This window comes from Sebastes umbrosus, chromosome 8, assembly GCF_015220745.1.
Source record: "Sebastes umbrosus isolate fSebUmb1 chromosome 8, fSebUmb1.pri, whole genome shotgun sequence".
Classification (NCBI taxonomy): Eukaryota; Metazoa; Chordata; class Actinopteri; order Perciformes; family Sebastidae; genus Sebastes; species Sebastes umbrosus.
In genome coordinates this window covers 2,983,665-3,004,685 of record NC_051276.1, presented here as the reverse complement: position 1 = coordinate 3,004,685, position 21,021 = coordinate 2,983,665, and the positions used below count along the sequence as shown (strand labels likewise).

At 40.8% G+C, this 21,021-nt stretch overlaps 1 protein-coding gene across 5 annotated transcripts in view; it reads left to right on the top strand.

Annotated features, from left to right (window-relative positions):
• Positions 1-21,021, top strand: part of cacna1ba (calcium channel, voltage-dependent, N type, alpha 1B subunit, a) — a 200,718-nt gene that overhangs the window by 114,759 nt on the left and 64,938 nt on the right. For 2 of the 5 annotated variants that reach the window (XM_037776826.1, XM_037776827.1), the window contains exons 19-27: positions 6,179-6,244; positions 9,391-9,426; positions 10,290-11,084; positions 12,388-12,569; positions 13,774-13,894; positions 14,428-14,557; positions 15,937-15,996; positions 17,372-17,478; positions 18,758-18,769. In XM_037776826.1, the coding sequence (XP_037632754.1) occupies positions 6,179-6,244; positions 9,391-9,426; positions 10,290-11,084; positions 12,388-12,569; positions 13,774-13,894; positions 14,428-14,557; positions 15,937-15,996; positions 17,372-17,478; positions 18,758-18,769 (1,509 nt within the window). The remainder of the gene's footprint in view (positions 1-6,178; positions 6,245-9,390; positions 9,427-10,289; positions 11,085-12,387; positions 12,570-13,773; positions 13,895-14,427; positions 14,558-15,936; positions 15,997-17,371; positions 17,479-18,757; positions 18,770-21,021) is intronic. The other 3 variants (XM_037776831.1, XM_037776828.1, XM_037776829.1) reach the window with 3 other exon arrangements.

The following is a 21,021-nucleotide window of genomic DNA, read 5'->3' as shown; positions in this document are numbered from 1 at the left end:
AATGACAAATATTGTCCAGAAACCCTCACAGGTACTGCATTTAGCATAAAAATTATGCTCAAATCATAACAAACTCGAGGCAACAGGCAACATCAGCTGTCAGTGTGTCAGTTTGCTGACTTGACTATGACTTGCCCCAAACTGCATGTGATTATCATAAAGTGGGCATGTCTGTAAAGGGGAGACTCGTGGGTCCCCATAGAACCCATTTTCATTCACATATCTGGAGGTCAGAGGTCAAGAAACCCTTTGAAATTGGCCAAGCCAGTTTTTCCTCACAAAAATTGAACATAACTTTAGAGCGTTATTCAACCTCCTTCCCGACAAGCTAGTATGACATGGTTGGTACCGACGGATTCTTTAGGTTTATAGTTTCATATGATACCAGTATTTTTTCTAACTTGAAATTTGAGCCCGCTACAAACCTGAAAATACACACATGGGGGGCAAACCATGGCTATAGCTAAGAACATTTAAACTCTGCTCATGGCCTAAATATGTAGAATCTCTACATAGTTGTAATTTTTCCTATTTATTTCTGTTTCTCTGTATGTTTTTACACAAACATAGATGGCCTCGTCTTTCACTGATACGGTCATGCATATATAGTCTCTGTTTCATGCAGCTCTTGGGTTGCTTTCCCAGAGGACCCCGGGTGTAGTTCTGAAATGTTATGGTGACAACCTTGTTGAAACAAAGCATAATGTTGACTAACCTACTCAGAGTCAGTGTTAATCTCCTCACCTACACACATTCTTTTGTTCACAAGACAGATCCCTGTTTTCTGTGTCCCAAATGACCTCTACTGTAGATTACTGTATGGTCCCGAGGAGACAGCATAACATCAACAGACAGAATACTACTCTCAAATAGATTGATAAATATTTCAAAATCTCTTAGACAGCAAGTAGGTCCTTGATATCCCATTATATTTTTGACATGCAACCACAATGGGCACATACAGTACAGCATTTATGATATTGGGATAGACATATATATTTAACAAAAAGCAAAGACTGCTGTTGTTACGGGTTTACTGTAGATTCCCCAGTCAGCATATGATAGTGTGTATATTAAAATGTGAACTGATATTTCAGATGTTTATATTGGCCTAGTTATTGAGCCTGCTGGGATTTAGTATGTATTGTTTTATTCTTGTTTCCAATGTTTATAGCAATCAACATAAAATGTACAAAATAATCTGTACATTGTTGTGAACTCTTCTTTACCATTCTTCTTCTTAATATACTGTTCTGTACACTGTTTTGTATTCTGTACTGACTGTGTTATTATGTATGTTAAAGGGTAACTTTGGTATTTCCCATGTTTTCATTGTTTAAGTGACTAATGGGGACTATTTTTGAAACTGGTCCAGCATTGAGGGATAACTCTGTAACTGGCAGCTGCGAAACGAGCTGTAATGTAATAGGTTTGGGGGGGGAAAATCGATTTACCTATGTATCACAATTTTTTTTTTTACAATTTTGAAATTGATTTTTTAATGCCTAAATCAATATAATTGCTTTATTTGAGTCTATGCAGAGGTAGAAGGCCGTTTTTATTGTTGTAGTCTGAATAATGTGACATCACATCCTTTCTGTATCCGTCAAAAAACAAATCAAATCGCAGTCGGCCGCAGTGAGCCAAAACAACAAAGTAGAAAGTGGCCGAGGATACGACCTGCACCCTCACATGTTAAATCCAGCGTGGTAAACACTACACATCCTTTTAAAGTATGGAAACACTTTGGGTTTCACACATTGCAGGAAGGCAGAGCTAGACATCACGGCTAAAGCTGAATGCTAACTCTGTCATGGACAGGAAACATTATCGTATTGCGGTAACGTGCGGTCAAGCCGGCCGTCACTCGCATCCCCGTGGTGAAATTGTCCGACGCTACAACTGTAGAGCACCCATATACTGACATTTATGTTAAATGCATTCAAATGGCCCGATGGATCTGACCATGGATGTATAAAGAGAACGGAGCTGACGGGAGAGCTAGCGACGGACTTGGCGAAGTTAGCATACGTACACACGTGTGACTGCATCCGGTTTTCAAAATAAGGTGTATATATAAAATACATATATGGAAATAAGGTTGATTGGATTATATTCACCAGAAGTATCAAACATCACATGTCCCTTATAAATTAAAAAGAAAATGCCACTAATTTGTGAGGGAAATGTCTTTATTCTTTGATTTTTGGGTTGCTGGAAAAAAAGAAAATAATGTCTGACAATGACTGATATACAGTATTTGACTTCAGGACATCTCTGACTACATACGTGCTGAAAATCAAATTTTTTTACCGTATTCATTTAGATATTTTCCGAAGTAAAAGTCCCTAGAAGTGTATGATTCAACTTTTAGATGGTCTAGTGTTAAAAAGGTTAAAATCGCAATAAATTGTAATATCGAATTGCAATACTTAAAAATCGCAATACATATCGAAAGTGCACCAAAGTATTGTGATAGTATCGAATCGGGAGATAGGTGTATCGTCCCAGCCCTTTATTGTAATCATATCGGGCAATCGCGCACCATCAATGTACATCCACTAAAAGTGCCTGTTTTTGCCACTGACAGACTCAGATTGGTATTATAAGTGTCTAACAACATTATTGAAAGGACCCTACAGAGAAATGAAACATTCTTCTCATCTTTCGATCTGTTTGTTATTATGTGTCTTGCTTGGAGAAGTCTCGTTCTGAAATCTAGTGTTGGAACCACATTGTTGAAATCTTTCTAAATATTCAGCCATGGTATTGAAAATCTTTTAGATAACACTAAGCTACGCTTTCTGTACTCCAATACAACATCCTTACGATTCACTTACAATTTCACCACTGGCAAAAAGTCACATGACACAATAAAAAACAGAAAGTGAAATGTCAGAAAAATGACATTTCACTTTCAAAATTAGCAGCTGCCTTCTACAGCATTCTCCCTCAATACTGGACACAAAATCATGGGGAAGTAGAGTCCAGGTTGAAAAATACCAGTTACCCTTTAAGGCTCATTTGTATGCATAAAGTTTGTGTAACAAAAACATAAGAGTGCAGCTCTGGATACATAAATAACTTTATTGGTGGCATTGATCCTCAGCGACTAGCGTCAGAAAGACTTATTAAACACATGGTAGCTACCCTATGTGGCACAGCCGCATGGCAAACACAATACACACCTTTAATCTTGAGGTGCTGGCTCATACACACAATGGACATGCAGAGTTAAAGTACATTTTAATTTATCAGCATTTCAGGATGCTTCAAAATAGATCCTGACAAAATGATTTATAATCATTTCTAAATGTATTAGTAAGTGTGCGACTTTGTTTTCGTAGACTCTGAAGGAGGGACATTTGGTCTAAAGACGATTAATTAATGGCAGAGACCTTAACTTCTTTCATTCTGGTCTTTAAAGTTGCACTAATCAATATTTTTATATAAACAATCCAATGACTGTGTGTAATGTAAAATGAGTCACTCATAGTTAGGGATGCACCGATTTTGGATATTGGATATCAGGTCGATACTGACTCAAATAGCTGTATTGGGTATTGGTGACAATGGGGCCAATTTATTCAATTCAAGTCTATGTTTATATACAACTGTATATACATTATATACGGAAATTTTAATTCATGCTTAAGTTTTGACCAAGTTGCATTAAAAAGGTTAACACTTGTTAATTCTGACATTTTTTTTTACCAAGTTACTGTTGTATGATTTATTATTTTATTAATAAATACCAATTTAGTTAATTTACATCTATGTATTCATTTGATACATTTTGTTTTGCAAAGGTATGAAAGCAATGTTTAAGTCAGGCCTGATGTTGCCTTACACATAAAAGAATGATTCCAGTCACTTCCACACAGTGAGGCATACAGCTGATTAATTAAACACGGATCGGTACTCGGCATCGGCCGATACCCAAAGTCCAGGTATTGGTATCGGTAACAGTATCGGTATCGGTATTGATATCAGGACTGAAGAAATCGGATCGGTGCATCCCTGCATAGTATACTTACTTGTGGTTTCACTGTCCGTAACTCAACTCAGCATGAGCAGAGCTTTCATTGTCAAATATAACAAGTTGAAAAACCCACCTCTCGAGCTGAAGATCGGATCGGCTGCCATCTTGGATTTGAAGGTCAAAAATAGGTCATCAATTTTGAATTCCTCGACCCAAAAAGCCCCAGAAACCACGTACTGTTCAGCATTGTAGGCCAAAACATTGAAAAGATCATTTCCAACATGGCCGATGGTAGCCATTTTGGATTTGGGGCTTTCACAAAGTTAGCGCGAGGGGCATGGGGGCTAAATCAGTTTTTTCAAATCCACTGAGAAACAAACCTCTGCTTTTCATGGTCACAGAATTGATGGGGATGACCCAACTAATCAGCCCTATGGAGCTTTTAAGCATCTTTTAGAATATTGGACCTTTATACTGGAGACAAACCTCATTCCAAATCAATACTAATGTTGTACCATATTTGCTGAATGTGTAAATAGGTAACTGCTACTATGTTCACAATAACAATTTTATAAGATAATAATTAGGGCTGTTAATCGATTAAACTAGTTAATCGCTATTAATCGTAAATTAATTGCCCTTGTTTTATCTGTTCAAAATATTCCTTAAAGGGAGATTTGTCAAGTATTTAAAACTCTTATCAACATGGGAGTGGGCAAATATGCTGCTTTATGCAAATATATGTTTATATTTATTATTGAAAATCAATTAACAACTTAAAACAATGACAAATATTGTCCAGAAACCCTCACAGGTACTGCATTTAGCATAAAACAATATGCTCAAATCATAACATGGCAAACTGCAGCCCAACAGGCAACAACAGCTGTCAGTGTGTCAGTGTGTTGACTTGACTATGACTTGCCAAAAACTGCATGTGATTATCATAAAGTGGGCATGTCTGTAAAGGGGAGACTCGTGGGTACCCATAGAACCTATTTTCATCAACATAACTTGAGGTCAGAGGTCAAGGGACCTTTTTGAAAATGGCCATGCCAGTTTTTCCTCTCCAAAATTTAGCCTAAGTTTGGAGCGTTATTTAGCCTACTTCGTGACAAGCTAGTATGACATTGTTGGATTACCTTGTTACCAATAGATTCCTTAGGTTTTCTAGTTTCATATGATACCAGTCTCTTCACTTTAGCTTTAAAACAAAGCCCACTACAACCTAAAAATCCCAAGTTGCGTTAATGCATTAAAGAAATTAGTGGTATATACTATATATACAGTATATACATATATCAGCGTTGTGGTTTTGGCTTGTTAAACTGCCTACAAGTGGCCAACAACAATATTAATGCAAGTTGTTCATCCAGGTCTGTTTTTGTTTACCTAATGCGAGAGCTACTAGATAACTGGGTTGGATTATAGACCGTCTTAGTGTCAGTGGAAGTTGTGGCCCATTTAAACCACAACTGAGACCAGTTGCATTTCAAGTGGGGCCAGTTAAACGAACTCTAATCTAAAAATTGTCTTACACACAGAAACACGACTATATAGTAAAACTATAAAGTGATCACACCAAGTTTTAATCGAAGCATGCCAAGCTCATCTGATTTCTCATGAGCAGACTCGACCATATCCATGGATTTGACATGATTGCCCCTGGCAGCACAATATACTTTGCGTCACCACGCAAACATTACTAGCTGCTTCAATCCAGCTGCAACATTACTGGGTTTTTGGGACTGACCTTAATATTTAGCCAAATATTTTTCAGCTTCGCCCATGACATTATTGTTGTATCCAGAGCAGCTCTTCCGCTAGAAATATCCATCAAATTCAATTAGCTTTTTGCATCACTAGTTAAAGTGAAATATTGCTTGTTTATAGATTTCAGCATAACCCCACTCTCATATCTGGGATTTAATGGTGCTTCTCTTGCTCATTTTAACATAACAACTGAATAAACTGTCACTTTGGCAGTTCCCTGATGATCCACTTGCGTGACATTTCTCTTTCTGGTTGAGTCTCAGTCTTGTGTTCCTGAGCTTTGGCTGCCCATCGCATTGAAATGTGATGGGAGACTAAAGGACACAGAGAAGACCGAGAAATGTGGAAAGGTGTCTAGCTGTTTCTCTGACTTCATCCTATATTATGTTCCCTCTCCCCCATTTTTGTTTTGTGCATGTGCAGTTTTCTAACACGCAGTCGAGGTAACGCGCACTCTAGCAGCTCATCCATCTGCAGCGTTAACTCACTGTGAGTTATTACCTCTCTGTTACAATTTTTAAATCCTCCCATTGCCCTTCTCTCACCTGTCTAACCCTGTCTTCTTCCGGTGTCATCATGTCATTCTTCTGTGTGAATTGTTCAAAACAACATGACAGCTCCTCTGTGATCACACCTTCTGATAGAGCTGCGTGAGTGTTTCAATATTCCCATACCTGTGTTCTGTTTTTATTGTTTCCCTGTGATCAACAAGTGTCACGAGTGTCTGTGTTAGTGATCATGGTATCTGACCAACATCCTTCTGTCTGGGAATTATTTTTTATTTATTTTTCAATTACTGCACCTCTTCTTCTGTAGATTTTAAGATAGTACATATCATCGTTCATGTATGTGTTCATTATATATATTTTCAGCTGTGATTCATCTTCCCAAGCTGGTTGTAAATGTATATTGTACTGTATGTTATTAATGCCGTGTTAGCTTTAGGCCTAGATATAGAATAGGAGTAGAACGGACATTGAACTGTTTTCCGTGGTAATTAGGCTAGTACAAAAGAAAATGGCGATGGTTAGTTGTTATGGGAACAATATTTGTCAGCCGTAAAGTGTGATCGCAGCTCCGGCGATGGATGGCTAGCTAGTTAGCTAGGTAGCTTGCCCTTATACGAAGCAGGTGGGAGTGAGGCGAAAGGGACTGTTAGATCCAGCGCTGCTGCTTGCCGCCACTGTTTGGCTCATTTTCTGTAACCAGTGTAGCATTAAAGCTCAGAGGATGACATATTGTATTGGTTGTAGGCCTACCAGGAAGTTAGCATCGCCCTTGGTTCCCTCGACAAAAAGCCAATGGGATTTTTCCATTAGGTTTTGGATTATTGCAGTCAGCTCTGTGGCAAACCAACATTTATGATCCTTACACGTTTTTGTTCAGCCAGATAATCTTCGCAAATGAACACCACTTTATTATTTTGAAGCGTGAATGCAATCGCCAGAAGTAAAAAACTAACTTTAAGCTATAAACGAACTACACCACGGCCGCATGAACGCGAGGCAGACAAGTCAGCGTGATGACGTTTAGTAGTCTCGTTTTAAGCTCCACTGGTTGCAGAAAATGGGCCAAACAAAGTTGACACTTATCTGACTTCAAAAAATGACTTTCTACTCCCTGCTCGTTTTGGCGTTGCTGCAAAACCTCTCCTCAGTGAGTTAGTTGGTGCCTTAGTGCCGTTAGTTGGTTTAGTTTATGCGGCAGTTTGCCCTCTACGACGGTGGCAATGGCAACGGTACACATGTCCGTTCTACTCCTATTCTATATCTATTGCTTTAGGCTTGTGTTATGCAGACGAAGAACATGACTGCTCAGTAGAAACATAGACAGATGCTGGGTGACTTAGTAGTTGGACACAGCAGTTGTTGAGTTACTAGCAACAAAAACACTAAAATATGCTTTACAAACTTAATAAACATGAAAGATAAGTAGAAAGCTGTTGAGTATATTGATTACCCAGATACAATAAACAGTACTGGATACTTTACATTTTACCTCACTACATCCAAAATTGTTACAGCGCCTGTAATAAGTGATTTTAAGACAGCCTACTAAAAGTGGCTGCTACAATTGTTGTAATATACAGGCTTTATTGCAAGTGAGCAAGGTCTCAGATCAGATCACACATCATCACTCTCTACTTATAAAGCATTGGGGCACGTTGTTGTCATTTCATTTGTAGAAATCTAATTTGGAATAAATAACAAATTCTGTAGCTCAAACAACTGAGATGGACAGATTGGGTAGATAGATGCTGTGAAGTGCAGATTTCAGTAGCAGGTACATACAATGTCACCTGTAAATAGGTGAATGGCCACACACTGTTTCTTTAGTTACACGTAGTGAGATATATAAAGACATGCTATGAAAAACAACTTCAGGTTACTTGAATAACACCCATTCTCTGCAACGCACCAGTGCGATGTCCCACTATGCAACCCGGTATCACGCCAAAGCGTGTATTAGACCCGCCTGTCCTCGTAAATTGCGTGTCACTGTCACGTTTTGCCTCGCCGAGGCGTGAATATTACACGCTTTAATTAAGTACGTAAGCTAAGTTCAATACGTACAAAAAACAACGTAACATAAGTACGGAAAACACTTCACAAACGTCACTAAAAAAACACATCATTAACAAAACACCGGTCTCGAACACCAGTCCTGTATTTGTTGGACCCATCCTCCTCCCCTACCACCCACCATAAGCAGTCTTTTTCACTTTTTATTCTACGTCACTAGCTCTGAGCGTAGCATATTTACGCGGATGCATTACATTGCAGTCAGTACAGACTGCATGGCGTAAAAATGACACGCCTAAAGCAAGAACGCCATTCTTATTAGATGCTTTTGCCTTGCGCATTACTGGAGGGCGGAGGAACTGTTAGATCCAGCGCTGCCGTAGGCCGCCAGCCAACTCATTTTATGTAACCAGTGTAGCATATAAAGCATGGCGGAATTACCAATCTAGCTAACTGTTGCTAATCCCACCCTGCTTAATGCTCCACTGGGTGGCTAGTAAGCTAGCTAGCTTGCAAATTCCCCCATGCTTTTATGCTACTGTACACTGGTTACAGAAAATGATCTGCAAAAAATGATTGCGTCATTGATACGCCTTTTCATGTGAACGTGAATTAGCAATCTGGCTAACTAGCCAGCTGTCTGCTAGTTAGCTAAGTCCAGCCCGGTTAATGCTCCACTGGTTGGTTGGCTAGTTAGCTAGATAGCTTGCGAATTCCACCATGCTTTTATTTATTGCTACACTGGTTACAGAAAATGAGCCGAAAAATGATTGTGTCATTCATCATCCGCCGTTTCGTGCGACGGGGCTGCACTATGCATAGCAGTGAAACATTGAAACAAAGAGCTATGCCAAACATTCCACAGCTTTTGAACAGTGTAGCAGCACAAGTGTGTATTCAGTATCTTTGTCCCCATTATTTCCCTGCTTCTTCTGAGCAAAAACAATTTCTTTTGTGTTTTTGTATCATTTTGCATCTGTACTGTACATGTTTCTCCCATTGTCAGTTTTCTGAAGCTTATTTGCCCCCTCTGTGCTTTTTGTCCGTAACCTGTTTCTGTCCCTTTGAAGCTCCTTCTCTCCTTGTTTGTTGCTCCCTTTTTGTTTTTCGTAGGAGTTATGTCTGCACCCCAGTCCATCAATACCTGAGGTAAACCCAACCGCCCGCTAGCGAGGTGGTCCATGATGATGCTTAAAAACATTCTTTATCATGATCTCATTAGTTACATTCATGAAAGCAAGACCACGTGAATAAAACATACTCTGCCCTGCTTTATTGCCATGCACACCATGTTACGGGCTTTTCCGTTCATTCAGTGAGTCCAGTCCCATATTGTCCATCCAAAAGAGTATTTAGCAGTTTGCCTTACATATGTAGAAGGTGAGTATGAAGAATGCTACTGTAGGGAAAGTGGGATTAAGTTATTTTCTGTTCCTAATCTGTGTAGTGAACAGATTGACTTCTCTCACAAAGAAGTGGCATTGTAAGATGTAACTTCCCACTGTGAAGAGATGGCACTGTTTTAATTCACACAGTATCAGAGGTGCATGCATTCAGCCATTTCAAAGTGCTGTATTGACACAGACATTGATAAAAAGTAGCATGTCAAAGCATGGTAACGTGGCCATGCTTGGCCTTTGTTCAGACATATCCATGGACGGGCTCTCTCCACGGTAGACTGGACCCAGTGTTGAAAATTCCATTGCACCTTGGTCATACTGTAAACCATTCAGCATGTAGGGACTGTGTGCCATCCTGAGGTGTAAAATGAAATACTGCTGGTGTTTTGTGCCATGAAGTATAAAGTACATACATACTGAATGTGTCACGCCTCAAATAAAACCATGCCTGCCAGTGTGTATCCATTGGAAATGCTTATACCCTTTGTAGAAACGACAAACTGTTGTGACAAAATGGTGGTGCTGACATCAAAGTGCAGAAAATGATTTCCGTAGAATTTGATATCAATCTCAGTGGTTTTGATTGGTCTGGTTCTTCTGCCCCTCCCCCAGTAAGGAGCAGCAGAAGTCGATGAAGACGATGTCAGTGTGGGAGCAGAGGGCCAACCAGCTGAGGAGGCAGAACCAGGCGAGCTGCGAGGCCCTCTACAGTGAGCTGGATCTTGAGGAGCGTCTCCGCATGTCCTCGGCCCTCAACATCCGGCCCGACATGAAGACCCACCTCGACCGGCCGCTGGTTGTCGAGCCTCACGACGGGCCTTTGGTGGCCGGCCACCAGCACCACCATCACAAGCCCGGCATGCCGGAGGAGGCAGTGACTGCCACTGACCCTCCTCCTCCTCCTGTACCTCACCAGCCTCGCCGCCACCACCGCCACAGAGACAGGGACAGGACCAGAACTAGAGAGGAGACGAATGATAACAGTGGCAACAGTAAGGACGGGGGCCACCACGTTCATCACAGCCGCTCCAAAGACCACGACGGCAGCCGGGACAAAGAGGAGAAGAGCGAGAGGTCTCGCAGCCGAGAGGGAGGCAGGAGACATCACCATCAGAGCTCGGTGGACGACAGCGGAGGTGGAGGAGTCACGAGCGAGAGAGAGCATCGGCATCATCATTCACACCGGCAGTCCCGAGGGGGTAACGGGACAGTGAACAGTGGAGGGAGGGGAGAGCACAGATCCCGCCGCAAGGATGGACATTCGTCTAACAGGGATGGGGATAGGCATTCCAGAGGAGACAGTGGTGCCAATGGAGAGAGGAGGAAACATCGGACTCATGGATCCAGGGGTCAGTCCACAGTGGAAGGAGAGGAGTCCAACGAGAGAGAGAAGACCCACAGTCACAGGTCAAAATCTAAACTATTGCATGGTCGACTTTACTTTATTTTAATTGTAGCCCTACAATTTGGTGGAGGCAGGGAGTAATTAGGTAAGTCAACATAAATGTGAGTAACTCATCAAATTTAGTACCTGGTTGCACATTGTTTGTAGTCAGTTGCCAGGTTTCCATCCAAATATATCGCAAGTTTTAACCAAATTTTCAGAACATTTCGCTGCGTTTCAGTACTTTGGACGGCACCGCATCTACACACACAGCAAACAGCGCAGCCCATTATTCTGAAACAACAGCTGAGCGATAGTCATGTATTTCGGCAAATCATTTTGTTGTTTTTACTATTTTTCTATAAATAAATAAATAAAGCTTAAACAGAGGGGGATCAATGAGCAAAAACAATGATAACATGATTCAACGATCAGTCGACGATAAGGCAAGACTTGACCAATCAGACTCCCTACAACCCACTGGCATCAGCAGGCACTTGGTATCTCACGTTTTCTCTTCAGTCTGATCTCATGCAGTGAAACACAAGCTCAGTTATGCTAATAAAGTCTCACTCTCTCTAGGCTTGATGCCGTCTATGCTTGTGATACGATCATCGTTACACATCTCAACAAGCAGAAATGAGCTTACTGTTCAACTCCAATTAGATGAATGAACTTTAATGACATTAACTCATCAGTAATCACATCCTGGCACATAAAGAAAACATCCTGCTACATGTCTACAACTTCACATAAGGCAGTGTACTCCTTGTAATGTGTAATACGTGTGTGTCCAATGAAAAGAAAGAGAGAAATTATGTTATATACTGCTATTTATAAGCTATATGTTTTATCGTTGTCATATATTTAGCCGTATAGTTTGGTTTCAGTGAATGTAGCAAACTGGAACTGGATCAGAAACCCCCTCTCAAAAGCCACAGTGGAATTGGAACACTGTCCTTTAAGTTTAAAGTCAGCACTGACACTTCATAGTCACTGTTTGACTGGGGAACAGAGCCAAAACAACGAAAGCACCTCACTTTCCTGATCCTTTTGGAGTACAATTGCCTTTTGGAAGGGAAAAATTGCACTGAAAGCGGTCATCGAAGAGCATCAGTGACCATGCAGTATTACACTAAATGGTGTTTCTACTACTCTGATCCATCAGCCTTTGTTAAGTCTAATGAAATGCCACTGGCAGTGGTGGTAAGGAACACAATCATGGTTAACCCACCCCCCACCTCCCTCCAGGCCATCAGTGTGAGATATTATTTGATAAAATACAATATATTAATATCCAAGATGCTATCTCTGTTCTTGGGACAGGTGTGGCGACTCAGAAGGGGAGTCCCTCGCCATCTCCCCCCAGCAGGGCTCTGGGGGGGCCAATTGGCCTCCTGACCGACCGGAGGACTCAGACAACCAGAGGAACGTCAAAAGAACTGGCCAAAGCTCCATCCCTCCTGTGACTATCACCTCCCCACCTGGAGACACCACCCTCATACAAAGTCAGTACCTACTGAGGCCTACAGGACGCACACAGAATTTGATGTGCATGGCAGCCATAACATTTTGAAACCATTCACAGTATGCTGAGTACAGAGAAGATATCATATACTGTGAAGAAAGCAGAGTGTCTGCAGTGTGTGTCACACCGGAGGAGTAGATGGGCCACGGCTCCAGCGTTTTGAATTTGAACTGCTGTAGGCTACCCATTTTAAAACGCTGACTTTCAGTGCTACGTGTTGTTCTTTTAAATCATTTCATAATCAATCATATCATATCGTTATCGTTAGCATTTTAGCACTTCCTGTTCCCCCGTCTGGAAGTCAATGGGTTCTTTTAATGGGTTTTTATTTAGATGCCTGAAATAAGGTCTGTGGTTAACACAAGAGATTTTAACATTTTGTCAAATATAAAATACGTCAGTAAATATCCCACTTGTGAACTTTGAAGATTTTATGTGTCTTAAAAAAGGCGATTGCTAACAAGTGGCTAAATGAGACTACAAAACGTCATCACGCTGACACGTCCGCCTTTACAGCCTCGTTGTTTATACTCGCGTTCATGCGACCACGGTGTAGTTCGTTTATAGCCTACCGTTAGCTTTTTACTTCTGGTGATTGCATTCACACTTCAAAAATCATAAAAAGTGGTGTTCGTTTGTGGAGATTATCTTGTTGAACAAAACGTGTAAGTATCATAAGCGTGTGTTTGCCAAAGAACTTATTTTCTGCAGTAATCCAAAACCAGATAGAGAAATCCTGTTGGCTTTTTGTCAAGGGAATGCTAACTTCCTATTTGGCCTACAAACATTTATAAATAAAAAAGAATGTCTCAAATCCATGAATGGTGAGCTGGAACAACAAGAAGAATCAAGAGTCCACCCAAAAAGACGTTCATAGCGATCACAGATGGTTCAACAGCGGCTGAGACTTTTTGTGAGATTGTATCAAGTACTTCCAACCAATAGCTGTTTAAACAGGGACGTGATCAAAACATATGACGGTTGGTAGCTGGAGATTCTTTAATTGTAAGAAGAGATCACATTTATTCTCCAATGGTGTTCTGAGGACAATAAATTAGATGTGCTGATTGTTTGGGGTTGTGATTCAGTAAATGACCTACTGGATTTGGTGGTTTAGAGAGAATCAAATGTGATGTCATGACCCTTGCTTGCATTGCTGTAATCACACTATCTTATCTTCCCAGTGAACAGTATTGACTGTGAGACAATGCCCATGAATGAGAAGACCCTGGGGGATCTCAGTCAGTGTGGACCCAAACCCATCCTGCCTTACAGTTCTATGTTCATCTTTGGACAGACCAATCCGTGAGTCAACTCAACCTCCTTTGTCCACTTCTGTAGGACCTCCCGCATGCTTTCGAAATTAGACTATGGAGAGAGATCTGAGCATTATGCTCTTTATGATGGCTTTCGCTACATTTCTGCAACATCTCCTGCCCTTTTGCTACTCCCGATATGTAATATTTGGATTCCCTGACTGCTTTCTGTGTGGACTGGTCCTCAGTTTATCTCACACAGTATTTTGAATCTTAAGCGTCCTGTGCATTGGGACATTGGCAACTGCAATTGTGAACTGCACCTCTCATGTGTACTATGAATAACCACGGGTATTTGGTGTCATTATAAAATTTAAGCTTTGTCTTTACGAAACATTTTCCCTGAAGAAGGTCAGGGCTTTATTTCGATCCTTGCTGTAGACTTATGTGTGTTTTAGCGAATAAATAGTGAGGAGATAGTAGCTGCTGCCACAGCCTAATCTCTGTTATCTCTGTGTCCACTGCTTGCTGTTTGTCTCCCTCTCTCTGTCTGTCTCTGCCTCTTTCTCTCTCTCTCCTCAGGGTGAGGCGGTTATGTCACTACATTGTGACTCTGCGTTATTTTGAGATGTCCATCCTGGTTGTCATTGCTATGAGCAGTATTGCTTTGGCAGCAGAGGACCCTGTCTGGACAAACGCCCCTCGCAACCAGGTGAGACACACAGTGTACATGAACTTCACACATAAACACATGCACAAATAGATTATAATATCAACTACAAAAGTGTTTTATCCTGATTTTCATTTATTGACAGTATAGAGTTTGGCCTGCCAGTTAAGGAAGTTAATTAAAGTAATGAAAACATAGATACTACAGTATATCTTCCCTCAGTAAATAATGACTCTGATGTTCAATGCTAACACATTAACATGCAGTGCCTAAAACAGGCAATACAAACCTACACTCTTAATAAATAAAGGAATAAGGGTTCCAAACTGGTTCTTCCAGAAGGGCTGAGGTTCAACCAAGAACCATTTGCTTCTGAAGAACCCTTTTTTGAATAAAGGTTTTTTCAAGGGTTCTTTGTAAGACTAAGGGCTGCATTAAGAACCCTTTTTGGAAGAGAGAGTTCTTCAGGGATTGTTGAAAGCATGGGTGTTAAAGGGGGAACGCTCACAACCCAGCCCACACCCCTCCAAAAGCTGTGATGGTGAACCATGATTGTTGTGGGTTGCGCTGCACCACATAAGCCCTGGCTCTTTAAAGGCCCGGACAAACAAAGCCGACATTAAAGAACTAGCGGCAATGAAGGCCGACTGTTGTGTCGCCTCACGTTACCTTCGTCTTAGCCGACAAGTTGCATTTGAACAAACCGCAAAGACTACAGCCGACGGCCAGCTAGCACGTACGTTCTGTGCCTGCGTGAGAGGAAATAACTCTCAACACCTGCAGGCGGCGGTAGTCTGTATTCGTCATTCAAAACCGACCGAGGACTGCAGATATACGAGCTGTTGTTAAGATACGTACATGAAACAAAGCAGCGTTTGCTGACCATTTTCACACCGCTCTCACTCACCACTTAGCTTCATTCCAGATGGCCACGTCGCTGTGAGCAGCGTGCTGATATTTGTGCTGAAACCAGTGGCGAGCGCAGTGAAGACCGTGTCCTGTGAGAAAGGCCCTTTAGAGTTCTAGATGAAACCTTTGGAATATAAAAGGTGTCCTTGTTAGCACCCTGCGAAGGTGGAAAAGTTCTGGATAGAACCTCCAGAGAGGGTTCTGGGGGAAACCATTACACCATAGAAGGGCTCTCTGTAGAACCTTTTACAGATGGTTCTAGGTATTTATGTTGGGTTTTAGGTAGAACCCTCTGAAAGGGGTTCCAGGTGGAACCTTTATAAAAGGTTCTACCAAGAACCACAAGGGGTTCTCCTATGAGGACAAGCTGAAGGATCCTCTATGGTTCTAAGAGTGTACAGACTGATATGATAAACATGATTAGTACACACACAGCATTATTTGCCATAATCCCAGAATAGGTTTCTCCATCTGTCGTCATTCTCAGCACTGACTGAGTCTCTCTCTTGCAGGTGCTCAAATATCTGGACTACGCCTTCACTGGTGTTTTCACGTTTGAAATGGTGATCAAGGTGAGCATGTAGATAAATACACATTCAAAACACTGATAACCTCATGACGTCATTGTCTTTCACTGCACTGTTCTTCCTCAGTTAAACTGTGACTATGTATTTGACTATAATTCATCAGAATTAAGTTGCAGACTCATCACAATTTCGACTGAAAGTACTAAAGTGATGAATGTGTAAAGGACATTGAGACTATCAGTGCCAGGATCTCACCTCATTGTGACCGTTGTGGTGTACTCAGGATATCAGGCTGCCTTAATCTACCTTTTTATTTATAATCCACTTTATTTTCAGATAAATCAATGTCTTTTAAGGCCTTTGCACACCCAGTCTGTATTGTGCGTTTTTTTAATCCATCATCCGATAAAAGTCGTTACGCACAGAAACCTTGCACACTGAGTCTGATGCGTTCTATTATTTTCTTCGTTGCGAAAATTTGCAATACGAGACAAAACTGAATTAATAACGTGGGTGCTGTGCAACGGATAACGCTAGTCCCAAACGGGGCTAATCGATGAATGACATTAGCAAGAAGCTATCGTTTAGCTGCCTCGAGCACAATCACTACTGTCTTATCTTCATTGTACATCCTTTGTTTTGTGACCATCCCTGATTCTAAGCTGTTCTGCAATCACCTGAAATCTAACAAACTATCTTTAAATTCAGCATCTCTGTATTCTGTTATTTCTTAACCGTAAAGTGCTTTGTGCTGGGAACATGGATGTATAAAGGGAACTGGATACAGCGTTTGAAGCGCCATTCACATGAGTGGAGGAAGGAAAAAAATAATAACATAATTCAAATCAGTAAAATGTAATAGATATGAAATAAAATAAAACAGCATAAAGTTAAAAAACAAACAAACTGGACAGAAATAAAATAAAACTCACCTAACCCGTCGTCGTTACTCTTTTCAACAATCACCAAGTGAGCTTTGGTCCAACTCGACTGTAATTTCACCGAGTTTAATGTGAATAAACGGCGAATTTACAGTTGCCCCAATCCCCCTCCCACCCCCCCCGCTCTTTCTCTGTCTCTCTCTCTGAAGGAAAGAGGAGGGGTCATGCATCATCAATGCGTGATCAGTTACACTGCGTATGTGTTATACCCAGAGGTTAATGTTCTGGCTGATCGGAATCCTTAAAAAAACTCCTGAATCCAGCCACCAAAATGTAGTGGATTGTTCATTATTGTGCCACACACCACCCCTCCAAAAAAATGTCATTCAAATCCATTATAGACTTTTGGAGTAACCCTGCTAACGGACAAATCAACAAACCAACGCCGGTGAAAACATAACCTCCTTCCTAGGCCTTCGGCCTTTGCGCAGGTAACAATAATACAAAATGAAAAGACATAATGGTGTCTTTTGGTTTAGATGGTGGACCTTGGCCTGTTGCTTCATCCCGGAGCCTACTTCAGAGACCTGTGGAACATTCTGGACTTCATAGTGGTCAGTGGGGCGCTGGTGGCTTTTGCATTTTCGTAAGTTCAATAACTTCCTACCTTTTTGTCATAAAATAAGATGTCTCCAATTTGTGAATAGTTAATCCTGATCATCAGCTTCGATGGTGACTAATGGTGGTGGTTCAATCTGGTGTGTCACTTGTTATATGTGTTTATACCAAACTTCAATTTGAAACAAAGTGTAACGTGGACTGTTGGGGGGGGCAGAAGCCAGTCTTGCAGCATCTAGTCTGCCAAATGTTCACTAGAAGAAAAAGGAATAGTGTGTTTAAAGCAGCAGATGATTTAACAGTAGAGGATTGTATTTGATTAAGATTGTTACAGGGCAAAGCCTGTGCAAAATACAACGATGATTGTCTTATAGTTCAAGTTCTGTGAACACATGCAAAACCCAACCATTCCTCAGTGGACCCGGTAGTAAGTGAACACCAGTGGCGCCGGAATGAGTTTTGAAGTGTGTGTGTGTGTGTGTGTGTTGGGGGGGCATCCAGCTTTGGATGACGCAATACAGTGTTTCCCAATGAGACTTTGGTGGGAGGACCTCGGACTGTCCAGGGGGATCTGGGGGCATGCTCCCATGGAAGAAACATAAACACATTGGTTGTACGGATATGAATGGTGATGACATGTCAAAAAGTCACACCCACAAAGCATGGTACACGAGCGTACATTATGCAAATGTCTTTGTATGGATCCACTTGGACGAAAGTGTAAACCCATGTTACATAGAAGGTCCTGCCTGTGTTCATAGAGCTAGAATTATAGAGCCACGAGAAGGAGCAGAAGTCTAGTTATCTCTCGGAACACTTGAATTACAATACGCTGAAAGGTTATTATTATGAAATTTTTGCCCAATGATGCCAAAAAAAAAACGTTCTGCCTACTGAAGCTTTAATATTTGACATTTTTATTCTGGGATTAAACAAAGTCATTTTATTTTGTTTCAAATGTGTGTGAATGTGATGAAATAATTTGTGGTTGTTATAAGCTTTAACACTATTTTAGGGGATGAAAGCAGTTGCCTTTACTGCCAGTCACAGCTTTATCCTCTTCGTCTAAGTCTGTGCTAATCACTTTGAAATGTGAACATCAGCACAAACAAGCAGGGAAATTGCAGAACAACACAAATCTTCTAACAGAAGCAGATGAGAGGTGGAACTAGAATCCTGAACAAATCCTGGAAGAGCAAGACGTGTGTGCGTGTGCGTGTGAGTGCGTGTGAGTGCGTGTGAGTGCGTGCGCAGTGTGTTTATTGACATGTTCCTCTCCTTGTTTCTGTGCTGGGATCGTTTTGAAGGAGCTTCATGGGGTAATGCCTCTTCTACCTCTCTCATCTTGCCTGTCTGTGTCATTACACATGTGTATGTATGTGAGAGAAAACATACATACAAACACCTACATTGGCAAAACAAGTAATTTCCTCCAATATTCAGTCTTACTTCTTGAAATGTATCCAGGCTTTCTTTAAAGACATATCATAGGATAAGGAATACAACTCAACAATTTGTTAATTAATTAGAGTTAATTAGTTTGGTAGAACCACTCTTCCTAAACTTGCCTGTCTGCTGTATGGAATTATATCCTCACCTCAATTCTGAGAGGATAATTGGACGTTTATTTTTGCACACACACACACAAGTTAATACTTTGTAGAGAAATTACATGCAAAGAAGAATGTACACAAGCAATTATCCCCTCAAAATATAATTTATGTTCATAATATAATCATTGGGGACTGAGACACAAATATACTATATGTATATTTCCTACATTCCCTGAATTGAACCCTGCCATGTTTTTTCTCAAAACACAACATACAGCTGCATTGAAATTTGGTCTGCAGGCTACTGTCACTGGATTTCGTTCACCATTATGATTATTAGTGCAAAAAGGTGATTGTAACAGCTGAAAATTACAAGATCACCACCATCTGTTAAGGTGTATTTTTCCTTTAAAAGACTGTAAGACATTCAGTATATGAAGTGAAATTGCTTGTGAGGATGGGTGTTTTTTTGCGATGTGCACTGTTGTGTCTGGGACACACTCCCATCCCGTCGTCCATCTCAGATCTTCTGACCTTCATGTGCTTGGCTAAAAAGGTCTTTCCTCCATGCTCTCCTCTGCTATAGAGGGGCATGTCACGTTGCGTGTTCATCATCCTCATCTCCCCCCCCCCCCCACGGGCCTCTGATGGGAGGTGTTCTCATCAGCACTTTGCCTTGCCACAGCTCTGCTTGGACTGTAATGATGCCATCAATTTCACATTCTCTGTCATTAATTCACCCGAGGCTCGCTAATGCAACCAGCGAGCTGCTGTCGGAGGGGCATGAGTACATCTCGGGGAATATCGATCTTCCGCATTAGATAAACTGTTAGCTATAGCTTTTTAATGGCTGCCCTATGACCGTACTGTCACATCATTTCCATTTACATGCAGTTGTTCTATACTACCCTACTTAACCTTTATCTGTCTGACTCAGTAACATACTGTAAATGGGGATATACAGTATACTGTAGCCTATATATGGTTTGTTCCAAATGTATGCTGAATAGCATTTGTGAATACTTTTTCATCAGTGAAACTCATACTACAGTACTTTTCAGTGACTGACAACCTGTATACTTTGGAGACACAATGTTCAGTATAAGATACATAAATATTATTAAATTATGCTAACTAGCTCAATATCTATTAACCTAGCGCTACTTGCAATGTCAAGAGTTAGCATTAACTAGCTACATTAGTTTGTGGGCTTGCAGGTTACATTTTAAAAAAGCCCCATTCTCAACAGGCAAAAGATCACAGAGGGTGCGCGAGGATTTGTCTATTCTGGACTGTCTGTTTGAAAAATTAGATTTTCACTTGTATAACTCGAATCATAATCGTTGTTGAGTCCAAAACTCAAAAATGTATTGATAAAAGATAGATGGAGTAATTTCTAAAATTCACAAATTGTATTAATTTTACAAAATATTCTACTTTAATGGATATTTGTTGGCATTTAACCTTTCAAACACAGGCTTCACTGCGGTCAAAACATGGTTTCTCACACACTAACGAGTTATGTTCATCAAAGAAAGGTTCAGCTTTTCTTAAATACGAGCAGGGGGGGCTTCATGGAAAATAGGTTGGGAACCACTGGTTTAGGGTAACGTTAGCAGCTCTGTCTTGCTCTTTATTGGACTTGGGAAAGTTTACACTCCAAAATCCCAGCCAATGTTAGCCGAGATAGCACTAATTTGCCAAATGATTGCCCTGTTACTTCTAATGTTAAAAGTGAAAACACGCTATTTAAATATACAAACGTGTATGTGTATATTTGTCTCAAGGATGTATCATTATCTGGTGAGGCTGCAGATTTTGTTGCATGGGACATGCAGCTTTAATATCATGTATGTAGCATATGTAAGACCCTTTTACAATATCCTGCTTTTAAAACGAGTCAACTCGAAACATTAAAATGTCAGCTGGAAACAGCGACGCATAGAGCTAGCTTTAGCTTAATTAGCAAACTAGACACAATATTGAATATTTATTTCATAATGTCTGATTTATTCATT